Here is a 17,456-nt window from a genome sequence, read left to right as displayed (position 1 = left end):
TCCTCAGGTACTCTAAACTGGAGCTCATCAAGGAGAACAACATCTACTGACATTTCTTATCTGACCACAAGCTTTTGTCCCAGACATCCTTGGTAAATCTTGCCCAAGGATGGCAGTGACAGTCTGGAGCTGAGGAAGTGATGGAGAATGGCATTCTGGCATTTTAACATCACAGCCAGGCAGACAATAATTTGCATTCTTCTCAAGAGAGCTACTGAGCCCATGCAAGGGATGGGCTGTCAAGCATGTCATCAGAATACTGTAATAAAAATGAGCAAAAAAAAAAATCAAATTTTCTCATAGCATTATCCATGATAGATCATAAGAGGCACAAAGCCAGAAAAAGTTACTTCATCTGTAACTAAAGGATTCCTTTACAAAGGCAGGGTCTGCTTCACAGCAAGCCACAATTACAATCCATCTGCCACTCTCTTTTTGCCAACTGTTAATGCTGAGGTGAATATTTTGCATCTCTCACAAACTTAAGGTCCTCTAAAAAATAAAATCTTACCAGTGTGATGTCCCTGGAGGCTGCTGCAGCACTCATGTGCAAACTTGGCTGTCTGACAGAACTACTGCAATCCAGGGCTCGGGCAAATGTACCAACAGACCTGAAAGAAATTAAACCCAGCATAAATATAAACAGCCAACACTTTCTGAGATGAGCAGACTCCACTTTCCAGCTACAAGATCACATGGTTTGGCGCTCATCCTGAGCCAGAGACCACTCTCTCCAAAGGTGGTTTGTTACTGTGTACACTTTTCTTAGTTCATATGACTGAAGAGCCTTAGGCATGGGAGAGGAAACAGAGAAAGACTCAAGGGTCACCAACAGGGAGTTCTGAGCTCCTCTCTTGTCCCTTATCTCCCCACAGACTTGAGCTGCAGCAAGAACAGAGCACAGGCAAGCTTTATGAATGACAATAGTCTCTTCCACAATGGCAAGAGCAGTGCTGCACTGTCCAAAGGCACAGAGGCAGATGCCAAGATCAGACACAAAGAATGCAGCAATGTAGGCGTTCTTCAAAAATTTTCAGAAAATTAGAAACAGTATTATTTTACAACTTAGCATTGTATAATATAGATCATAAAGCCTGCATAACACAGCCCTTCTCAAATACTTCACAACTCATCATTTCTGCATCTGAGACCAGAAGCCCCACACTCTTATTCCTAAAGAAGTAAGCTGGAGAAACCTGTAACAAATGTCAGTTCTCAAAATTCCTACTCCCCTGCCTGCTTGCTACCCCACATGGGTGAAACACTTGTGCTCCTGCACAGTGAACTGGAGCTGAACTCCTCTGAGCAACTACAACAACAAAAAAAGGTGGGTTGGGTTTTTCACCCTCCACTCAGGTCACTTCCCCAAACAAGCTGAGAGCACAGAGGAACACACTAGTGCCAAGCAGTGCAGGAGTAGGAAAGGTAAACGTTTGAGCAGTAGTTGTCATCAAACAACGAAGTTCGGCCAAAACCCAAAGCAGCCTCCCCCATCCAAGTGTCTGTGGCGATTCACACTTCACCCTCCTCCCAGCCTCCCAGCCACTATCCCCAGCCCTGCCTCACAACTCCCCCATGCCCAGCTTTAGCTGAGCTGATACTTCTGGGTGTGTGTGTGAACTAATTATAAACTGGAACTTCGCTGATTGTGAACAGAAGCAATTCCTGCACTCATCTTTGCAATGATTCTCATGACAGCCTGCACCTCGCGGCACCGGCTGCACCCACAAACCCAGTGGGCAGCACTGAACTGCCAGAAAGAACCACTAAAACCAGCTCTGCCACACAAACCCTGCACAAGGTGGAAACTCCCATCACAAAGCAGCTCCACAGCCACTACACACCAAACCACATGAAAGCTCAAGAGGGGGAAGGGGAAAAAAAGAAAAAAAAAGAGGTAGGACGAGGGCTGATCTATGAAAGCACCACCTAAAACACAGAGAATTTGGAGAGTGTCACCTGTGCACTTTCTCCCCCTAAATTATTCAGTAACCAATTGCTATAGGAGCCTAAAGTTTAATACAGGCTTCTGTTCATAGAAATGCATACCAAAGAATTAGGTCAAGAACACTTAATAAAGGAAGATTTAATAAATAAACATTTGATCAAGAAAGATCACTTTGGGCTTAAATGAAAACAACATCAGTACAGATGTGCAGGGTTTTATTTTATTGTGCCTACCTCTTGGAATCTAGGCATCAGAAAGTATCCTCAGCCTGTCATGAGCATTTACCAGAATCCTTAGCAAACCATTAATGGATGTTAAAAGTGTCACAGGTTTTGAAAAAGGCAGTAAATGGACAGAGCAAAGAGCTGCCAAGAACTTAATTCACTGAGTCTTCTGCATGCTGACCAAAGTATTCAAAAAACCTCACCAATTACTGGATCACTTTCACATGCAACTTGCTTTGTTTTTATGAAACCGAGTTGTAAATCTGAGGAGCTGATCCTAAAGTCAGGCTATTCCCACAAAGGCATGTAAAATGTACCTCATCTTAAAATGGAGCAAGTGAATCAAGCAACCAGAAACAGCACTCATGCTAATAAAACAAAAAAGAACATGAGAAAGTGCTCGGAAGAGTTACAGACATTTACTTCTTCAAAGGAGAGGTGGAATGCTCTTACCGTGCTACCACCAGGAACTGGTCTATCTGCTTGTCTACTAGTGGGTTAAAGGCTTCCCAAACTTTTGTTTCAAGTTTTGACTGATCTCTTCCATCATCCTCACCTGGTTGAAAAACAAATCAGAAGTATTTAGTATGGCTCTTTTAAAACAGAAGTACTTTCTAGATTATTTTTTTTATCTCACAATAAGGACACTTTTAGCCTATCTTGGTTACTCTGCCTGACAGACCACTGTGAAAATTTCACTCACTTATTTGTACGTGACAAATTTAGCTTGACAGACACAGCAACACAGCTCATCCAAACTGGGCAATCAGATTTTCACAAACTGCTGTCAGAGGATGTGTCATGGGAAACAGAGTGCATCTTTCTCCAAACTAGACACTTTCTTTTCAGTTTCTTTCCCCAGCTCGTCTGTCTTCCTCCTTTATCTTGCAGCAGCTCCAGGAAAACAGACACACTCCCAGCTGCTCTGAGCAGGCAAAGAGTAGCTGGTTCCCACCTGCTTTTCTAGGGGGGAAAACCATGGCATCAGACACTCTAAACCAGAATACCCTGGTAAAATGCAGGAGCTACTGAGCCCTTCTTCTTTCTGCTTCCTTTAAAACATCTGATGATTATCTTTCTCTGAAGCCCCTTGTTGGCCCACTGAGGGAGCAGAGTAGTTCATCCTCACTTAGGAGATTTGCCCAGCTGTTGAATAAATACCAGTTTCACAGACAAATTAAACAAGATTCCTGACATGCTTTTCTTTGCCTGTTTTAACATGAGACTAACAGTGTCAGCAGAGCTTCTAAGCAAAGACAGAAGCATCTCATTGCTTCCACATCTTGGTCCTTCCAGATTGGATGTGTTCTTACGGATAAACCTTTCCCTCTGCGTTACACAGGGCTCAGGAAAGAACAATTAGATGCCAACACTCCTCAGTTTTCTCACTCTAACTCTCAGTTTTTCCACCCACTTTTGGATCTGTAGGGCAGTACAGAGACAAATTTAAAGTTAGTTACTATCTGATAAATATTCCTGGTTCCTGCTCCTTCTCCCTCATCCTCAGGCCAGTGTCCTCGTGGTCCCGCTGCTCCATGACACGGTGGGGGCAGGCTGAAATCTCAACACATGCTCCAGCCAGCAAATTCCTCCTCCTGCCTCTTCTGCAGGTGAGAAGTGTAGGCTGGCAGCCAACAGCAGGATGGGGAGAGGGCTCCAGGGAAAAGGCACCTGGCAGTAATGGGCAAATTGATGAGGGCAGACAGCATTTAATTGGCAGTAATTTGGGAGGGGGCTCTTACAGGGAAGTGAGGCTTGATTAAAAACACAAAGGGCTTTACAGCTGTGATGGAAATCTGTGTTTCCCATGGAAATTCTGAAATCTCTTAATAAAAAGAGTTCAAGCTCTGAGAGAGCCCATTAATTCAATTTATTTCAACAACTTTTATGATTTGGATGAACGCCCATTTAAAGACCCGTTTGCAAGAGAACTAATTGCCTTCAGTGGGCAACAGCCTCAACAAATCCAGCCCCTGCTGCACACATGGCCTGGCAGTGGAAACCATCTCCCACACCTAGGCAGGCCTCACACAGAGAAGTGGCCACATTCACTGTGAACTCTTGACAATTTAAATAAATTACAGAAATTACCCTCTTTTAGTAAGTCTGTTATATCTGCCTGGTATCTGTTTCCAACTCGAATCTCTCCTTTGTCAGCAAGCAGGGTCTTTTGTTGAGGATCATACACTAGTGAATAAAAGAAGAAATCCTAAAAATAAAACAAGAGTAAAAAGGTAAACAGTGTTATTAGCTTTTACTTTCAGCTTTGTGACCATACTACCGAGTTTTTACAGTTTAAGCGTGGTTTCATTACCTACATATAGATTTTACAATTGGGTGAACAAAAAGTAAATGGACCACCAGTTTTAAAACACCCTTAAAGTGCTGCCACTTCCACACTGCAAGTGTTGGCTCTGAACAGCAGCCTCTCTCTTAACATACAAACCAAAGTGAAGAAAGCTCCTCTTGCACAGGCAAGGCTCAGAAGGGCCAGGAGACAATTTTTAGTCACATCAGCTGTTCCAGAACACAAAATAGCCATATCCCCATGCAATTCCCATATTCCAGACCAGGAGGATTAGATGCCAGTGACCAATCCACACCGAAACACCAGCACAAATTGAAGCATGACTTCAGAGTGTTACAGCCAGACCAAAGCAGCCCCACAGAAACCTGAAGCTCCAGACAAGCCCTGTGGCCTCTGCTGGGCTTGCTCCAATCTGTCAATGTCTCTCATGCTGCAAGGCCCAAAGCTGGGTAAAAACCTACACAAGTGGTGTCACAAGGGATAATAAGAGAGGGGATGAACCCCTTCCTTCCACTCCTGCTAATACAGACGGGGATGTGCTCAGCTTTCCTTGTCACAGGGATGCACTGCTGACCAACTTCTTGCCTGCTGCCATCCAAGCTTAAACCACCACGTTCCTTTCTGCTTGTTATTAGGAGAGGGGCAGCAGATTTGGCAGCAGCAGTAATTAGCTGCAGGTGGCAATCCATTAATTTGTTGCTTTTGTTCAAGTAGATGAGGAAAAGGCTAAAATAGCTGCTTGGCTTCCGCTACCTGGGTGTGTAAAATTAAAGCAAGAAGGCATTCCAGAATGAGAATGTTCTGTCAGGGCAGAGAAAGCAAAGAGCCAATTTTTTTAACTACTTTAAACTGTACAGTTGAAGTAATTAAACTTTTCTGCATGGATAAGTACTTAGCTATAGCTATGGACCAGGTATGCTCCATCACAGCATAGTGTGCAGCTCTGGGCAGGACATGGAACAACAGAGCTTTTGTAACCTCTGTCCCCAGCAACATGGTCACCAGGAAAGAGAATTGTCTGAACAGAAACAGGATGTGCAGCGTGCCATTTTCCACATATCAGGTTTCTGGCTTATTTTTTCCCTCCCCTTATTTCTGTGGCACTAGCAGGCACTCTGTTTAAATACATCTCATTTCATGCTCACCTCATTTTTCCCTTCCCCTATATTTGTATGTGTCAACAGCATGCAACAAAAATTAGGACAAAACCAGCATGAGTTTCAAACCCTGTTCAGCTTTACGAAGAGGTGGCAAAGGAAAAGAGAGTCTCCCAATCTGTCATGCAAAGCCCCAGAAAAAGAAGAATTGCTGTGAGTTTCCACAGTAACAGGGCAAAAATTCTGGAAGAGAACTGAACTTCAAACTGGAAGGGGTGTCTGTAGTTGGGTTTGGGGTCAGAGGATTTGATTGCATCCTAAGCAAATGATACTTTTGAAAAAAATCCTACTCCCACAGGCACCAGGGTCAAGTTACATCAACCTACTGGCAGAAGGCAGCTTCAGAGCCCATGAACACTCATTTATGTTACATCTATGTAAAGAAATCTGCATCTCCTCCTCTCTGACACACTCAAAAGCTCAAGATATTGCAATATTTTGAGAATGTATCACTGCGGAAATAAAAGTCAGGAAAAGCTTTTGTCTCACAGGCTTCCAGGTTACAAATACAATGTTTAATTTGTTCCAGCCCCAAAATACCTGACTGCAGGATGAAGGGTATGCAGTGCAACATTAATGCTTTGCAGGCACGTTGCCCAGCAAATGTGCAACATGCTGCAGTGTAACAACACAGTGGGCCACAAAGAAGACCAATTCCACAATTTCTTTAGTCTTTCTTGGCCAGGGAAAGTCATACATTCTGGAGGGGGTTTCTCCCATGGTATTTGACTGTTGTAAGTCCTATTGCTTTTCTTTTATTGGTTATCACTATGAATTTTCTCTACAAAATCTCTGTTAGGTTCAGGTTATCCATTTATGTCTTATCCAGTTTTGTCTCAAATCAATCAGGTTGAACAAAAGAATGAAAATCCTCTGGTCTCTTCTCCCCATCCAGAGCCTCCTCAACCGAGGAGAGGTGGAAGTCTGGGGGCCCAAGTGTGGATCCAACAGAGACTGCAAGCCCTGGAGGTCAGTCAATACCACTACTATCCTCCCTCACAGACATGAGAATCATCCCTGCAGACTGAGGGGGACTGCTGAAAACATTAATACATGTCAGCTTAGTGCCAGTGCAAGCTAAGAAACAAAGCAGATCCTCGTGTACTCTAAAGCTTGTGTGAACTCCTGACCACCACTGCATGATGAGAACAGTTTTTCACAAGGGCTTCACAAGAGTAATGTTCACAACAAAATAACACTGCCCTTCCAAAATCCTCCTTTTGTGCTGTCAGAACTGTGCGTGGTGGGTTTGCAGCAGTGAAGAGAGAGAGGGGTTTTCTCTTTTCATTGCAAACAACATGTTCAGAAAAAAATTAACACGACCTGGCAAGAGTTAAAATTGAATCATGACTTTCTGCTTCTCTCAACTGTTAGACATATCTGCTCAGAGCTCCCCTACCCACAGCTATAGCCAAGAACCAAAGTCACCAAGAAACTGGAGAAAGAAAACAGGCTCAGAGTGAAAGTACACCACAGAAATAATGGTTCCTTCATTGCAGCTTGCAAACTTACTTTCATGTATTTGATACAGTTTAACTAGAGAACGCTTTATTTTTAGGGGGCTACCAAAAGGAACAGATATGCCAGACATCTGCTCAGCTGGCAAATTCACACAAGCCTCTGGATATAGCCAGGCAGAGCAGGGAAATTGATGGTACATTCAAAATAGTTTCCTGAAGAATAGGGAAATCTAGAGCTTTTGCCATAATTGGCTATGCCCTTCTCTTGATCTCCGTGGGAATTAAGTGTCTATAGAAAATTCAGGTTTTCCAGTTGCTTTTCTTTCTTCCCATTCCTCACTCCTGCTACAAACCCAATTTTACCAGGCACAGTAAAAGAGTCAGTGCTGGTCCCCTTCAGCCTGCTTTCCAAATGTAACAAGGCAATCTTCCTGAGGAAGATGACAGAGAGAGGGTAGAGGAGGAGAACAGAGATAACAAAAATGTAATTTTGCTATGCTTACTGTCTTCCTAAAAAATTCTGTTTGGATTTTCTGTTTAACCTGCTTTAAGGCAGACAGCCTTGGGCTGAAAGCCTACTTTTACTGGTCATAACTTTTAGGAAATCAAATGCCAGACTCCCTAGAATTGCTTAGGCTTTACTGACAGAAGCCATGTTAGGAACTACCCTGAAAGTAAAGGATGGATTAAGAACAGGAGGCATGGGGAAAAAAGAAACAGTTCAAAACAATACCACCCAGTATTAGGAACTCATTGGGCAATATATCTCCTTTTCTTAAACTCTTTACCCTCCACCCAAGCACATTTGTGTTCCTGAGCTTTTAATTTCTTTACCATCTGTCCAAGCTAGTTTGCACCACAGCAAAATGCCATGCTAAGTGACAGGACACATTCAGGGAACTTTCTCATTCTGTGAAATCTCCAAGTGCCTGCTCAGTTCTAAAAATAACCCACATCACTCATCTTGCATTTTGAAAGTTCAAAAGGATGAAAAAACACATTTTCTTTCTGTGCCTACATCTGCAACTGAGCATTGCATGATTAGAGGAAAGCATCTCCCTTCAGTCTCAGCACACCTACCTGTAACATCAGTGATAATAAAACATGTTAGGAGCAACAGAGAGCAAACACTGCTTAAGAGCTGGATACTAGAAAATCTGAAATCATTTCATTTTTATTAACTTTTGCTTTCAAACTGGCATATCCTGGGCTGCTAGCTGGTTACAAGCACTGCTGAATACCACGTCCCTTGTTTGATGCTCTGCCATTTGGCAGCCTTCAGCAGAGCCGACATTTTTTGGTTTCACATTCCAAAGAGAAACTCAACTATTTAATCCCTGTGCTTTGTTTAAAATTCTCTTAAACTAAAGTATCAGATTAAAACCAATCTTATGCTTAAATAAATACTGAAAAAAGCTACAAAAGCATTTAAAAAGAAGGCCCAGTTATGAGAGAGACTGCAGTATGCTCCTTGCAAAAAATGGCCTGTTTTCTCCTTTCCTAAGGGCCAGTAATGGCCATCACCCTACTGTTTTTAATTACAAGATTTCCTGTCTTGTATAACATTTCAGTGTTTTCAAATGCAAATTATTTGCTTGCAGATGTGTTCAAACAATAATATCCTGAAGTTCTTTGCTAATCTCCACAGTAAATCTCTCACAGATTGTCAGACTCCAAGACTGTCTAACCCAGCCAGCAGCCAGAGGCCTAGCCATAATTAAAGGTATAGAAACACAACTTTTAAAAAATACAATAGTTTTTTAAAATCACAAAGTACCTGGAAAAGTAAAGCCCAGTATTTATATTCTGAATGGTGTTTAACTGTGCAAGACAATTCAGTTTCAAGTGTTTGTGAGAGATACCTTTAAAGAGACAGACTGGGTAAATTTTTGCCAGATGTCATCTGACAAGCAGTTTTTCGAGGACTTAAGTGTCAGTGCTGGCATATGAAGGACTCCAGATAAGTATTTTGACCAGTGAACTCAAAGAACAGGGAACTAAGCTCCTCAAAAATCTGAGTCAAGATCAAGCTTAAAGCATACTAACATAAATCTGTGTGATTTCAGGATAAAGCAAATACAGAGAAACACAGTTTGCTGGCTGGCTCCCTCCTCTACAATTACTGCATCTCCCAGGGCATCAGCTGGAACTCTCAGCCCTGCCACACTGATGAGCAAGTTGGGTTCTCTTCACAGCTCAGTGTCACACAGGGATGGAAACACAAGGTCTGGTCCCCAGATCCACAAAGTTTTATGTACAATGAAGACTGTACAGAGCCTAAAGCTTCCCATTGTCAATGCCCAGAACATGCAGAAATTAAAAACTCTTTCTAGAAAACCTGCAAATAGGCACCAAACCTGAACTGTGCCAGAATAAACTGTTCAAGCTTTACAATGCACAAAATGGTTCCTACCTCCCGTTCCAGGTACGATTTAAGGGATTCTGTCTCATTTAACAGAGTAACGCTGCATTTGCCCCTAAAAAAAGAGAAACACATCTCATGAAAGAAACATCTTAAATGCTCATGTGGTTCACAAGATGGTGTTACTGAAGTTGTACACAGGACTCAATCTTACATTGAAGAGTACTTGGAAAAAAAAACAGTGCTGTATGATTTTTTAATAAAATGGAAGAAAACATTCATTACCTAATGTGTGTGGCTGGCAGAGATTCCAGCTGTCGTGAGAGAAACAACTCACGATGTCGTAGCTGATGCTTCTGTTTCTCTGGTAAATCAACCATTTCTGGATTTTCCATCTCTTCTTCCATTTCTCCTAGTTGTAAAGAGACAACATTGATCGAGAACAAGTATTGACTTTGAGCAAGTCAGAATGACCTGCTCCAAAACCTTTGCTAAATAACAAGCTTTAATCAGTTTAAATGTAACATTTTGGCCAATTTAACAATTATGTAATTAGTACAGATCCTTGAAATGATGCCTGTGAAGAATTTTATTTATTTACCACCACCATCAAATCATCCCAGGCACACACACAGGTCACACCAAGCTGAAAGTCACACAAGTCAGAGAGAGAGGTGCTTTTGGAGACCATCAATGCATCAGATTCATCTGAAGAAGCACACGATGAGTGAGGCAAAGTGAAGTCTTTCCTCTTTGCCAGGCATCAGTTACTGTAAACCCTACTCCTCTTTCAGGACATCACACTGTCCCATCCCAGCTTGAACAGCTCTGCAGGAAATGCCCACTGGAAAGGGCAGTTTATTAATCAGTGTTATTTTGTACTCTCCCCAGCCACAGCCACAAGATTAACTGGAATGTAACCAAGTGCCTGAGGCCACTCCTGGCAGCCTCCTTACCCTACCCACATCCAGCTGCAACACTCCTGCATTGCAGGATCCAGCATCTCTGCCTTGGGGCTAGCCAATCTCCATCCAACCACTTCTCAGACATACACCAAAGTAAAGACATTAAATCCCACCCACACTGACGTGCAACTGATCCCAAACATCTTCAAGCACCCTTCTTTTAAGAAATAAATTTTATGGTTTTTGTTTGTTAAGACATGTCCTGCCAGTTCTGCCAGTTAAAGCTATAAAGGGCTCAAAATACTCAAAAAAATGTCTCCAAAGATTTTCCATGATGAATGACTGAGAGTTCAGACTTTCCTTTCTCTAAGAAATTAATGCAGTTACTTGTATTTTGCAAAACCACAGGCAAAGTTTCCCAGACTGTAGTAGAATGAGCTCTAAAGCCTCATGCATGAATTGTAAAACTCTAATTTTACAGCAGCATTACTCTCAAAGAGCAGACTTATGCCTGCAGCTTAATTCAACAGTTGTTGCCAAAAAACATTTATAGTGAGAAACACATACAGGCACACTTATGATTTATATACCCTTAAGATTAGTTAACTAAAATCCCCATAGTTATCCCAAAAATAAAGCAAACAGATATAGCTCCATTTTATAAAACACTAAAATTGCATTTAGTTTTAAACAGGCCACCATTACGCCAAAGGTGGTGACAAAAAAATTATGTACCCTTCAGGTTGCCCACAATTTATCACTGCTTTACTGCCCTAAAAAAAAGACCTGCAGTTTATTTGCCTGCCAGGTAGGCTGCTCCAGCAAGGAAGGAAAAAAAAGAACAGCATAATTAAACCAGACTTCCAACTTACAATAGCTGCTACACCACATGAGCTGTTAACCATACAGCAGCATGTACTTGGCTTTTAATATTTTCCTGGGAGCTACAACACCAAATTTACATTTGTTGCACATTTTCATGGGTCTGCAATTTATTTACTGAAGTGGATTCTGTTTTAGTTGAAAATTAATATTGTGACTGCTATCCTACACTGTAAATATAGCAGCACCAATCCACAAACAATCCAGCAAGTTCCAAGCTCCTCTGCCTGAAAACTGAAGGAAAGGGGAAGGAAAAGGGAATTTTGGAAATGACAGTAGTGCACTGTGTAATGCAGGGAAAATACCACAAGGAGCAACCTAAAATACGTACTATCTTCAGTATATTTGATAGCCTACAGCTTCTAGAAATTACATTTTTCTAAAAAGTATGTCAACCCCTTTGTGGCAATGAAATCTACAGACAAAATGAAAGCACCCAGCACAACCAAACTAAACTCAGGGGCTGCATCCCTTCAGGTAGGCTCACCTTCCAAGGAGTATTTTATTTATGTGTCTTGTTTCTGTAATAAAATGCAGAAGGTGGAGAGCACACATGTTCTTATGGCAGCTCTGCTATGAACAGCCTCTCAGAACCAAAAAGTAGAATACATTTCTTCTTAAAAACAGACAGACATTTCTCCAGGTAACAAACACACAGCAGTAAAAGTGTCATTGCACTCCAACAGAGGTAGGAACATTCCAAGAAATAACAAACAAACAAATCTATATGAAACTGTCCCTCCTTTTTCACAGCTGTGATTTAGCACTGGAAGAACTGGACCTGAGCAATGCATTGGGAACCAAGGGATGGGGGAGAGAAGGGCTGGATCCAGGACAGAACCTCTCCCTCGCTGAGGTCAGGCAAGAGCTGCTTGGCCAAAAACCACCCAGTAACACCTCACCCATACAGCACAGACTGTGAGCCACAACTGGGCTGTCCCTGCTCCAGGACAAGGCTGACATATCTGCATTTCACCTTCCCACACCTCACCCACTCACACCATCAAGAACGGCGGCCTCCGAGAAAAAAAGAACCGCAGTTTTAAAAAAAATAGAAACATGTATTTATAAAATACCCAAGAAATCTTTTCAGAAAGATTTGCCTGCATTTCTTACAATGCTGTGGAATAAGTGGTATGGGAATACAGGAGATGCAGTACATTGGGACTTCAGCTCATAAAGCCTTACTTCAAAATTAATCTTTCTGCTTGATAGATGTGCCTGTGCAGATTTGAAACTAAACATTTAATCTTAATACAAACAGTAATATATCAGCTATGCAGCAGTAGCCAGTGGAATGCTGCAAGAAGTGTATTAGATTAAGTATTATTTGATATTTAATGGCAGAATCATTAATAGCACATTAACAAAGCTTGAAGATGACTTACATTTGGAGCATGAGATAGGCAGATTAGGCACAAACAGCAAGACTTGTGTGAAAGCTAACATATATGGGAAAAATAATTAGAAAGAGTAAACTTTGAGTTGGCAGGAGAAACCCAAGAGGCAGTAATTGTAATTTAAAATGACTGGGTGTGTGAGACGTGAAATTAAACATCAATATTTGCTAGACACGAGAAAGAATAGCAATTTGCTATAGATCAGATTGGGCTCTCCAGAGCATCAACCACAGAAAGCAGCAGCCCTTCCTCTGCACTGTGGGTGTCATACAAGTAGCTACATGACAGAACTCAGAAATGCACAAAGGTAAACAAGACACAGAAATCAGGTTTCCAGAGCACCCGAGGTTTACCAGCTTGGGAAACAGCCTGCAGTAACAGAAGAATTAGTTAGCATGGTTATAACTAACAAAATAATGTGAAGAATAAAGAAAAAGAGTGAGGCCAAGTCATTGGGAAACACAGTAAAAGCAGTGTTAGTGACCCACACAACAGCTCCTGCAGCAGCAAAGGAGCTGCAACTCTGCCTGCTTTAACAGCTCAACTGAGGACCTTAGAGGAACATTCTAGAAATGCTGCATTTGAATAAATTAAAATACAACACCAGGTTCCTTCTTCCAGGTTCAGTTTCAAATGGTTTGTGTGAAGCTGTAGCCTTATTCCTTTTCCCTTCCATAAACCAGATATTGACTTGCAGCTGTAGAAAACATGGAGAAGGTTTTAACAGGCAGGAATCCTTATACCTTGACACTTCAGAAGGAGTTTGCCACTTTATCAATGTGGATCCCCTGCCATGAAGTTCTGGTTACCACCTGCAGCCAGGGCCACTATTTCAGGTAGTAAACAGACACTATTTTGGACACTTTTATTTTCTCTCATTGCATTCTCAAAGAGAAAAACCACAGTTCCCTCCTCCTCAGCAACAACTGAGCCACGGTGTCATTAGTGGATATGAGAAATGGACTCAAATCTGCATGTGTGGTGCTGGGAGAAAATACAGAAAGGGAATAAAATGGAAGAAATAAAATGAGACAATTAATGAAGCTATTGTCAAACTTCATTCAGATTGGTGTTATTTAAAATGTAAAAAAAAAAAAAAAATTCTCAATAAATTCCCCACCTGTTTAGGCACACAGGTTTAATGCAAACATTTCTTTTCAGAAGCTCTGACATTTCCAAAACCAAGCTGCCATATGTGCCAGCACCTGCTGAAAACCAGCCATAAATCTGCCAAAAATCAGCCCTAAGCCAATTCCCCAACCACTACCAACTGGACAGTCATTGCTGCAAATATTTAAATAATTATAAAAATCTGCATAAGACATTATATAAAGAAAATACATAGTGACAGCATCCAACAATGGGTTGAGAAGTGAAGTATCCTTCCCATTTCTCTTCCATCAAGTCCTGTCTGCAATCTTGTTTGCAAAGTCTCTCAGCTAGAACTTAAAACAGTGAAGCAAACTCATTTCAGAAACAGTTGGAGAAATTCCCTAGAATAATTTGTGAGGTGATTAAAGAGGCTTATGAATAAAAAGCACTAACAATGTATGGAAGACATCAGAAGGCTGAAAGATTTATAGGACAGCCCAGACAAGCTTTACATCATATGATAAAAATAGTAAGATCACAGATCAAATCCAAGAATCAGGTTACATACATCAGGTACTAATTTATAGTCACCAACTACAGAATAAGGCATTTCTCTTTATACAGACTTATGAGAAAAGACATTTCAGAACTGCCTGTATCAGATATCTGATGGATCATCCAAGCTAAAATGGCTTTTTTAAAAAAAAAAACTTCAAAACATTAATTTCACAATTACATTTTTTCCTTCCTTTATTGGAAGAGTTAAAAAAATAACAATATCCATACAATTTTTCCATTCATGCCCTGGTTGTATCTCCCCATTGCTCAGCTCTCTCACTGCACTGATCTCAACAGTAGGTCTAAAATAAAGGCATCTTGAACAGAAGACTGTGTGAATCCAGAAATGTCTGCAGTCAGAAAGCTCCATTAATCAGCTGAACAAAGGCAGTTAAAAGATCAGCGATGCAGACACGAACATCTACTGCAAATGCATCAAAATGAGGCAACAGGAGACTTTATGGAAATGAACTAAAAGTCAGTGACAGTGTGCAATATCTGTACTAGAATCTTCACATCCACAAAATTTAATTTTGTTATATCATGCAGGATGTTGATTCTTTTTCCAGAGTAAAGAACTAATGGCTGTCCAAAAAGCTTCATTTTGCTCTCTTCTCCCTTCTTATGAAGAACAGAAACCACAGAGCAGCAAATCTAAATAAATGGAAGTCATTCAGTAGCAATTTTATTCTGCACCAGAAAGAAAGATACTGGAGAAAATGCTAGTTACTAATGAAATTTACTTTAAGAGGCAGACTCAGTTGTCTCTGGTTGCTCTATTAATAGGATTTTGCTACAGAAGCATTTTCCCCATCTTTCAAACAACATGTATGAACAATGAATTATTTTTTTGCATTTAAAAAATCCCACTTAGATTTCTTATCACAAAGAGAAATCAGCAACTGCAGGTTCAAAGTGCATTTATGTGGGTTCAAATATTTTTCATTTTCAGTCTCGTGTGTTTCTGTGAACCCTTCCCACCTGCTTTCTTTGCTGGAGCTAGTGAAGTGAGACACAGATGAGGGAATCAATAGCCATGCTGTTGATGGTGAAGCTCCTAGTGAGCTTCAGGATCCTCAGAGAAAATGAATCCTGCTGCACTGAAGAGATCTCAAAAAAGCTTTGCCTGCCATCACAGTTCTGTGACACAGCAAACTCTCAACACCACCACCTCTTTTCAAGCTATGGATGCAATGGAGGGATTATTTGGACAGACTACAACACAAAATACTCAAATTTATCAGTAAGGGACTAGTTTTGCTGCATCTTTTCCCCAGTGGCATTAAAGCAGTGAGAACACAGCAAGCCATTATATCCATTGCTAAAAAACTGAGTATCTGATTTAATCAATCCCCAGATCCCTTCATTGATACGCACACCAAGCAGCACATTAAAAGACAGTGATGCTTGCCAGCTAAATCACAGTTCTGACATGCCCATATCTGATTGCTTCTCTCTCATTTATAGATGTGCCCTGAATTACAAGGATTCATAAGGCTGTCCGTGCTTTTTGCTAAATTTTAAGCAATCTGAACAGCTACATCTCACACACTGCTGTTTACAAGAGAAAAACAGTTCAGTTACTCCACTTGCTTCCCAACAAAGGGGTTTAAGTATTCAAAACCATGTTAGGAGAGTCTCAGATTCTTTGTTTTCAAAGTGTATTTATTCAGCATGTTCAGACAAAAGCTGTGTCACTACAAGAAATATTATTAATATTGAAATTTAAAGAGAAATCCTGTTAGTCAGGTTTCAAGCTGGCCACGTTTCAAGTTGCTTTCCCATAATCAGCCTACTCCATTCACTCCAATAACGTTTAAGGGTTTTTTTTTAATATATAAACCAAACCAAATAATTCATGAGAAGTTATATTAACAAGGAGATTATTTTCTCCCACCCCAAAAATTAAAAAATCCATTTCTGTGGAGCAAATAAGAGTTCTTCACTCAGCCCTAACTGAAAACTTCTGTTTTGTCCCCACCAAATCAGACCATATTATGTATGGGTATTAAAAGGTTTAAGGAAAGGGGAAAACAAAACAAAAAAAAAGAGGGTCAGGCAGAAAGACAGAGAAAAGCCAACCAAACAAGTAATGCAAATTGCTAAAGATGACTGTAGAAAAAAACACATTTAAGATACTGATACTTGAAATACTAAAGTTGTCCCCAAGCTTGACAATTCTGTGCAGAAGCAATGCCATGTGAACACAAAGCAGCTTACTTGCATGTTTGTCTGCCAGTACAATGAGCGTGCTGGAGATGTCTCTCCTCCTGTAGAAACACACCACCTTTGCTTCCACGTTTCCATTGGCAGTCTGAAACGGGGAACAGAAGAGAAAACTGACCACTAACACAGGGAACTGCACACTCTCAGCTAGGAGCTCCATAAATCATCAGGAGCCTCTGCTTTTAGCACCTCCAGCTGCACACAGTATCCAAAACTCCAGCATGGTCCATGCCAGGGTAGGGAAATTCCAGGCAGGAATTTCAGCCCTGCCCTCCTAATGGTTCCAGAGGAATCACCACTTTTAAGTTACAGATGTTTCAAAGGGAGAAAAACACACTTACCTGCCCTTGCACCACACTAACAAGCCACTCTGCTACTTCTGAGGGGATGCCTGAATTAAGTAGCATGCAAAGGAATCTTTAAAAACCTAATAAAAAACCTGTGAAAAATAATAGAATTCAGATCTAGGCCCTTCTCCAAACTCTGCAGGGAAGTAGGAAGGCAGGAAAGAACCCAGCCATTTTTACTTTTGCAAAAGAAACAATATGAGATCCTCTGACAGCACTGGTGAGCTAAATAATGGCCAACACACACAAAAAATATCATTACAGAACAGGAACCAAAGAAGCTGCACCAGACAATAAACTCTATTCCAGTGACAACATACAAAAAAGTCAGATTTTTTTGAAAGATTATTTACTTAAAACTCTTAAACTGAGATAGGTGATCAAATGTAAGATGGCACCTGCCAAGCAGTGGCTTTTTTACAAACTCTAGGGGAAATAAACCTACTGGCTTATAACAGCCAGTTTACTATCTCTAAAATAAATCAAATAATGCAAAAGTAACTCAAGAGTTGTATCCTGTTACTGAAGATTCTTTGAAAACCATAATGAAGACACAGTTCCATAAAGTAGAAGATAGAATGTCCTGC

At 40.9% G+C, this 17,456-nt stretch overlaps 1 protein-coding gene across 4 annotated transcripts in view; it reads right to left on the bottom strand.

Annotated features, from left to right (window-relative positions):
* The window catches only part of MTA1 (metastasis associated 1), a 73,350-nt gene that overhangs the window by 39,846 nt on the left and 16,048 nt on the right, over nucleotides 1-17,456 (bottom strand). For all 4 annotated transcript variants that reach the window (XM_058842536.1, XM_058842537.1, XM_058842538.1 and 1 more), the window contains exons 3-8: nucleotides 16,517-16,610; nucleotides 9,745-9,871; nucleotides 9,511-9,574; nucleotides 4,264-4,381; nucleotides 2,626-2,728; nucleotides 512-611 (exon numbers count right to left, since the gene is read on the bottom strand). In XM_058842536.1, the coding sequence (XP_058698519.1) occupies nucleotides 512-611; nucleotides 2,626-2,728; nucleotides 4,264-4,381; nucleotides 9,511-9,574; nucleotides 9,745-9,871; nucleotides 16,517-16,610 (606 nt within the window). The remainder of the gene's footprint in view (nucleotides 1-511; nucleotides 612-2,625; nucleotides 2,729-4,263; nucleotides 4,382-9,510; nucleotides 9,575-9,744; nucleotides 9,872-16,516; nucleotides 16,611-17,456) is intronic.

The sequence above is a fragment of the Poecile atricapillus genome, chromosome 7 (genome assembly GCF_030490865.1).
Source record: "Poecile atricapillus isolate bPoeAtr1 chromosome 7, bPoeAtr1.hap1, whole genome shotgun sequence".
Lineage (NCBI taxonomy): Eukaryota > Metazoa > Chordata > Aves > Passeriformes > Paridae > Poecile > Poecile atricapillus.
The sequence above is the reverse complement of the archived record's forward strand: the minus strand, read 5'-3'. Positions and strand labels throughout refer to the sequence as shown.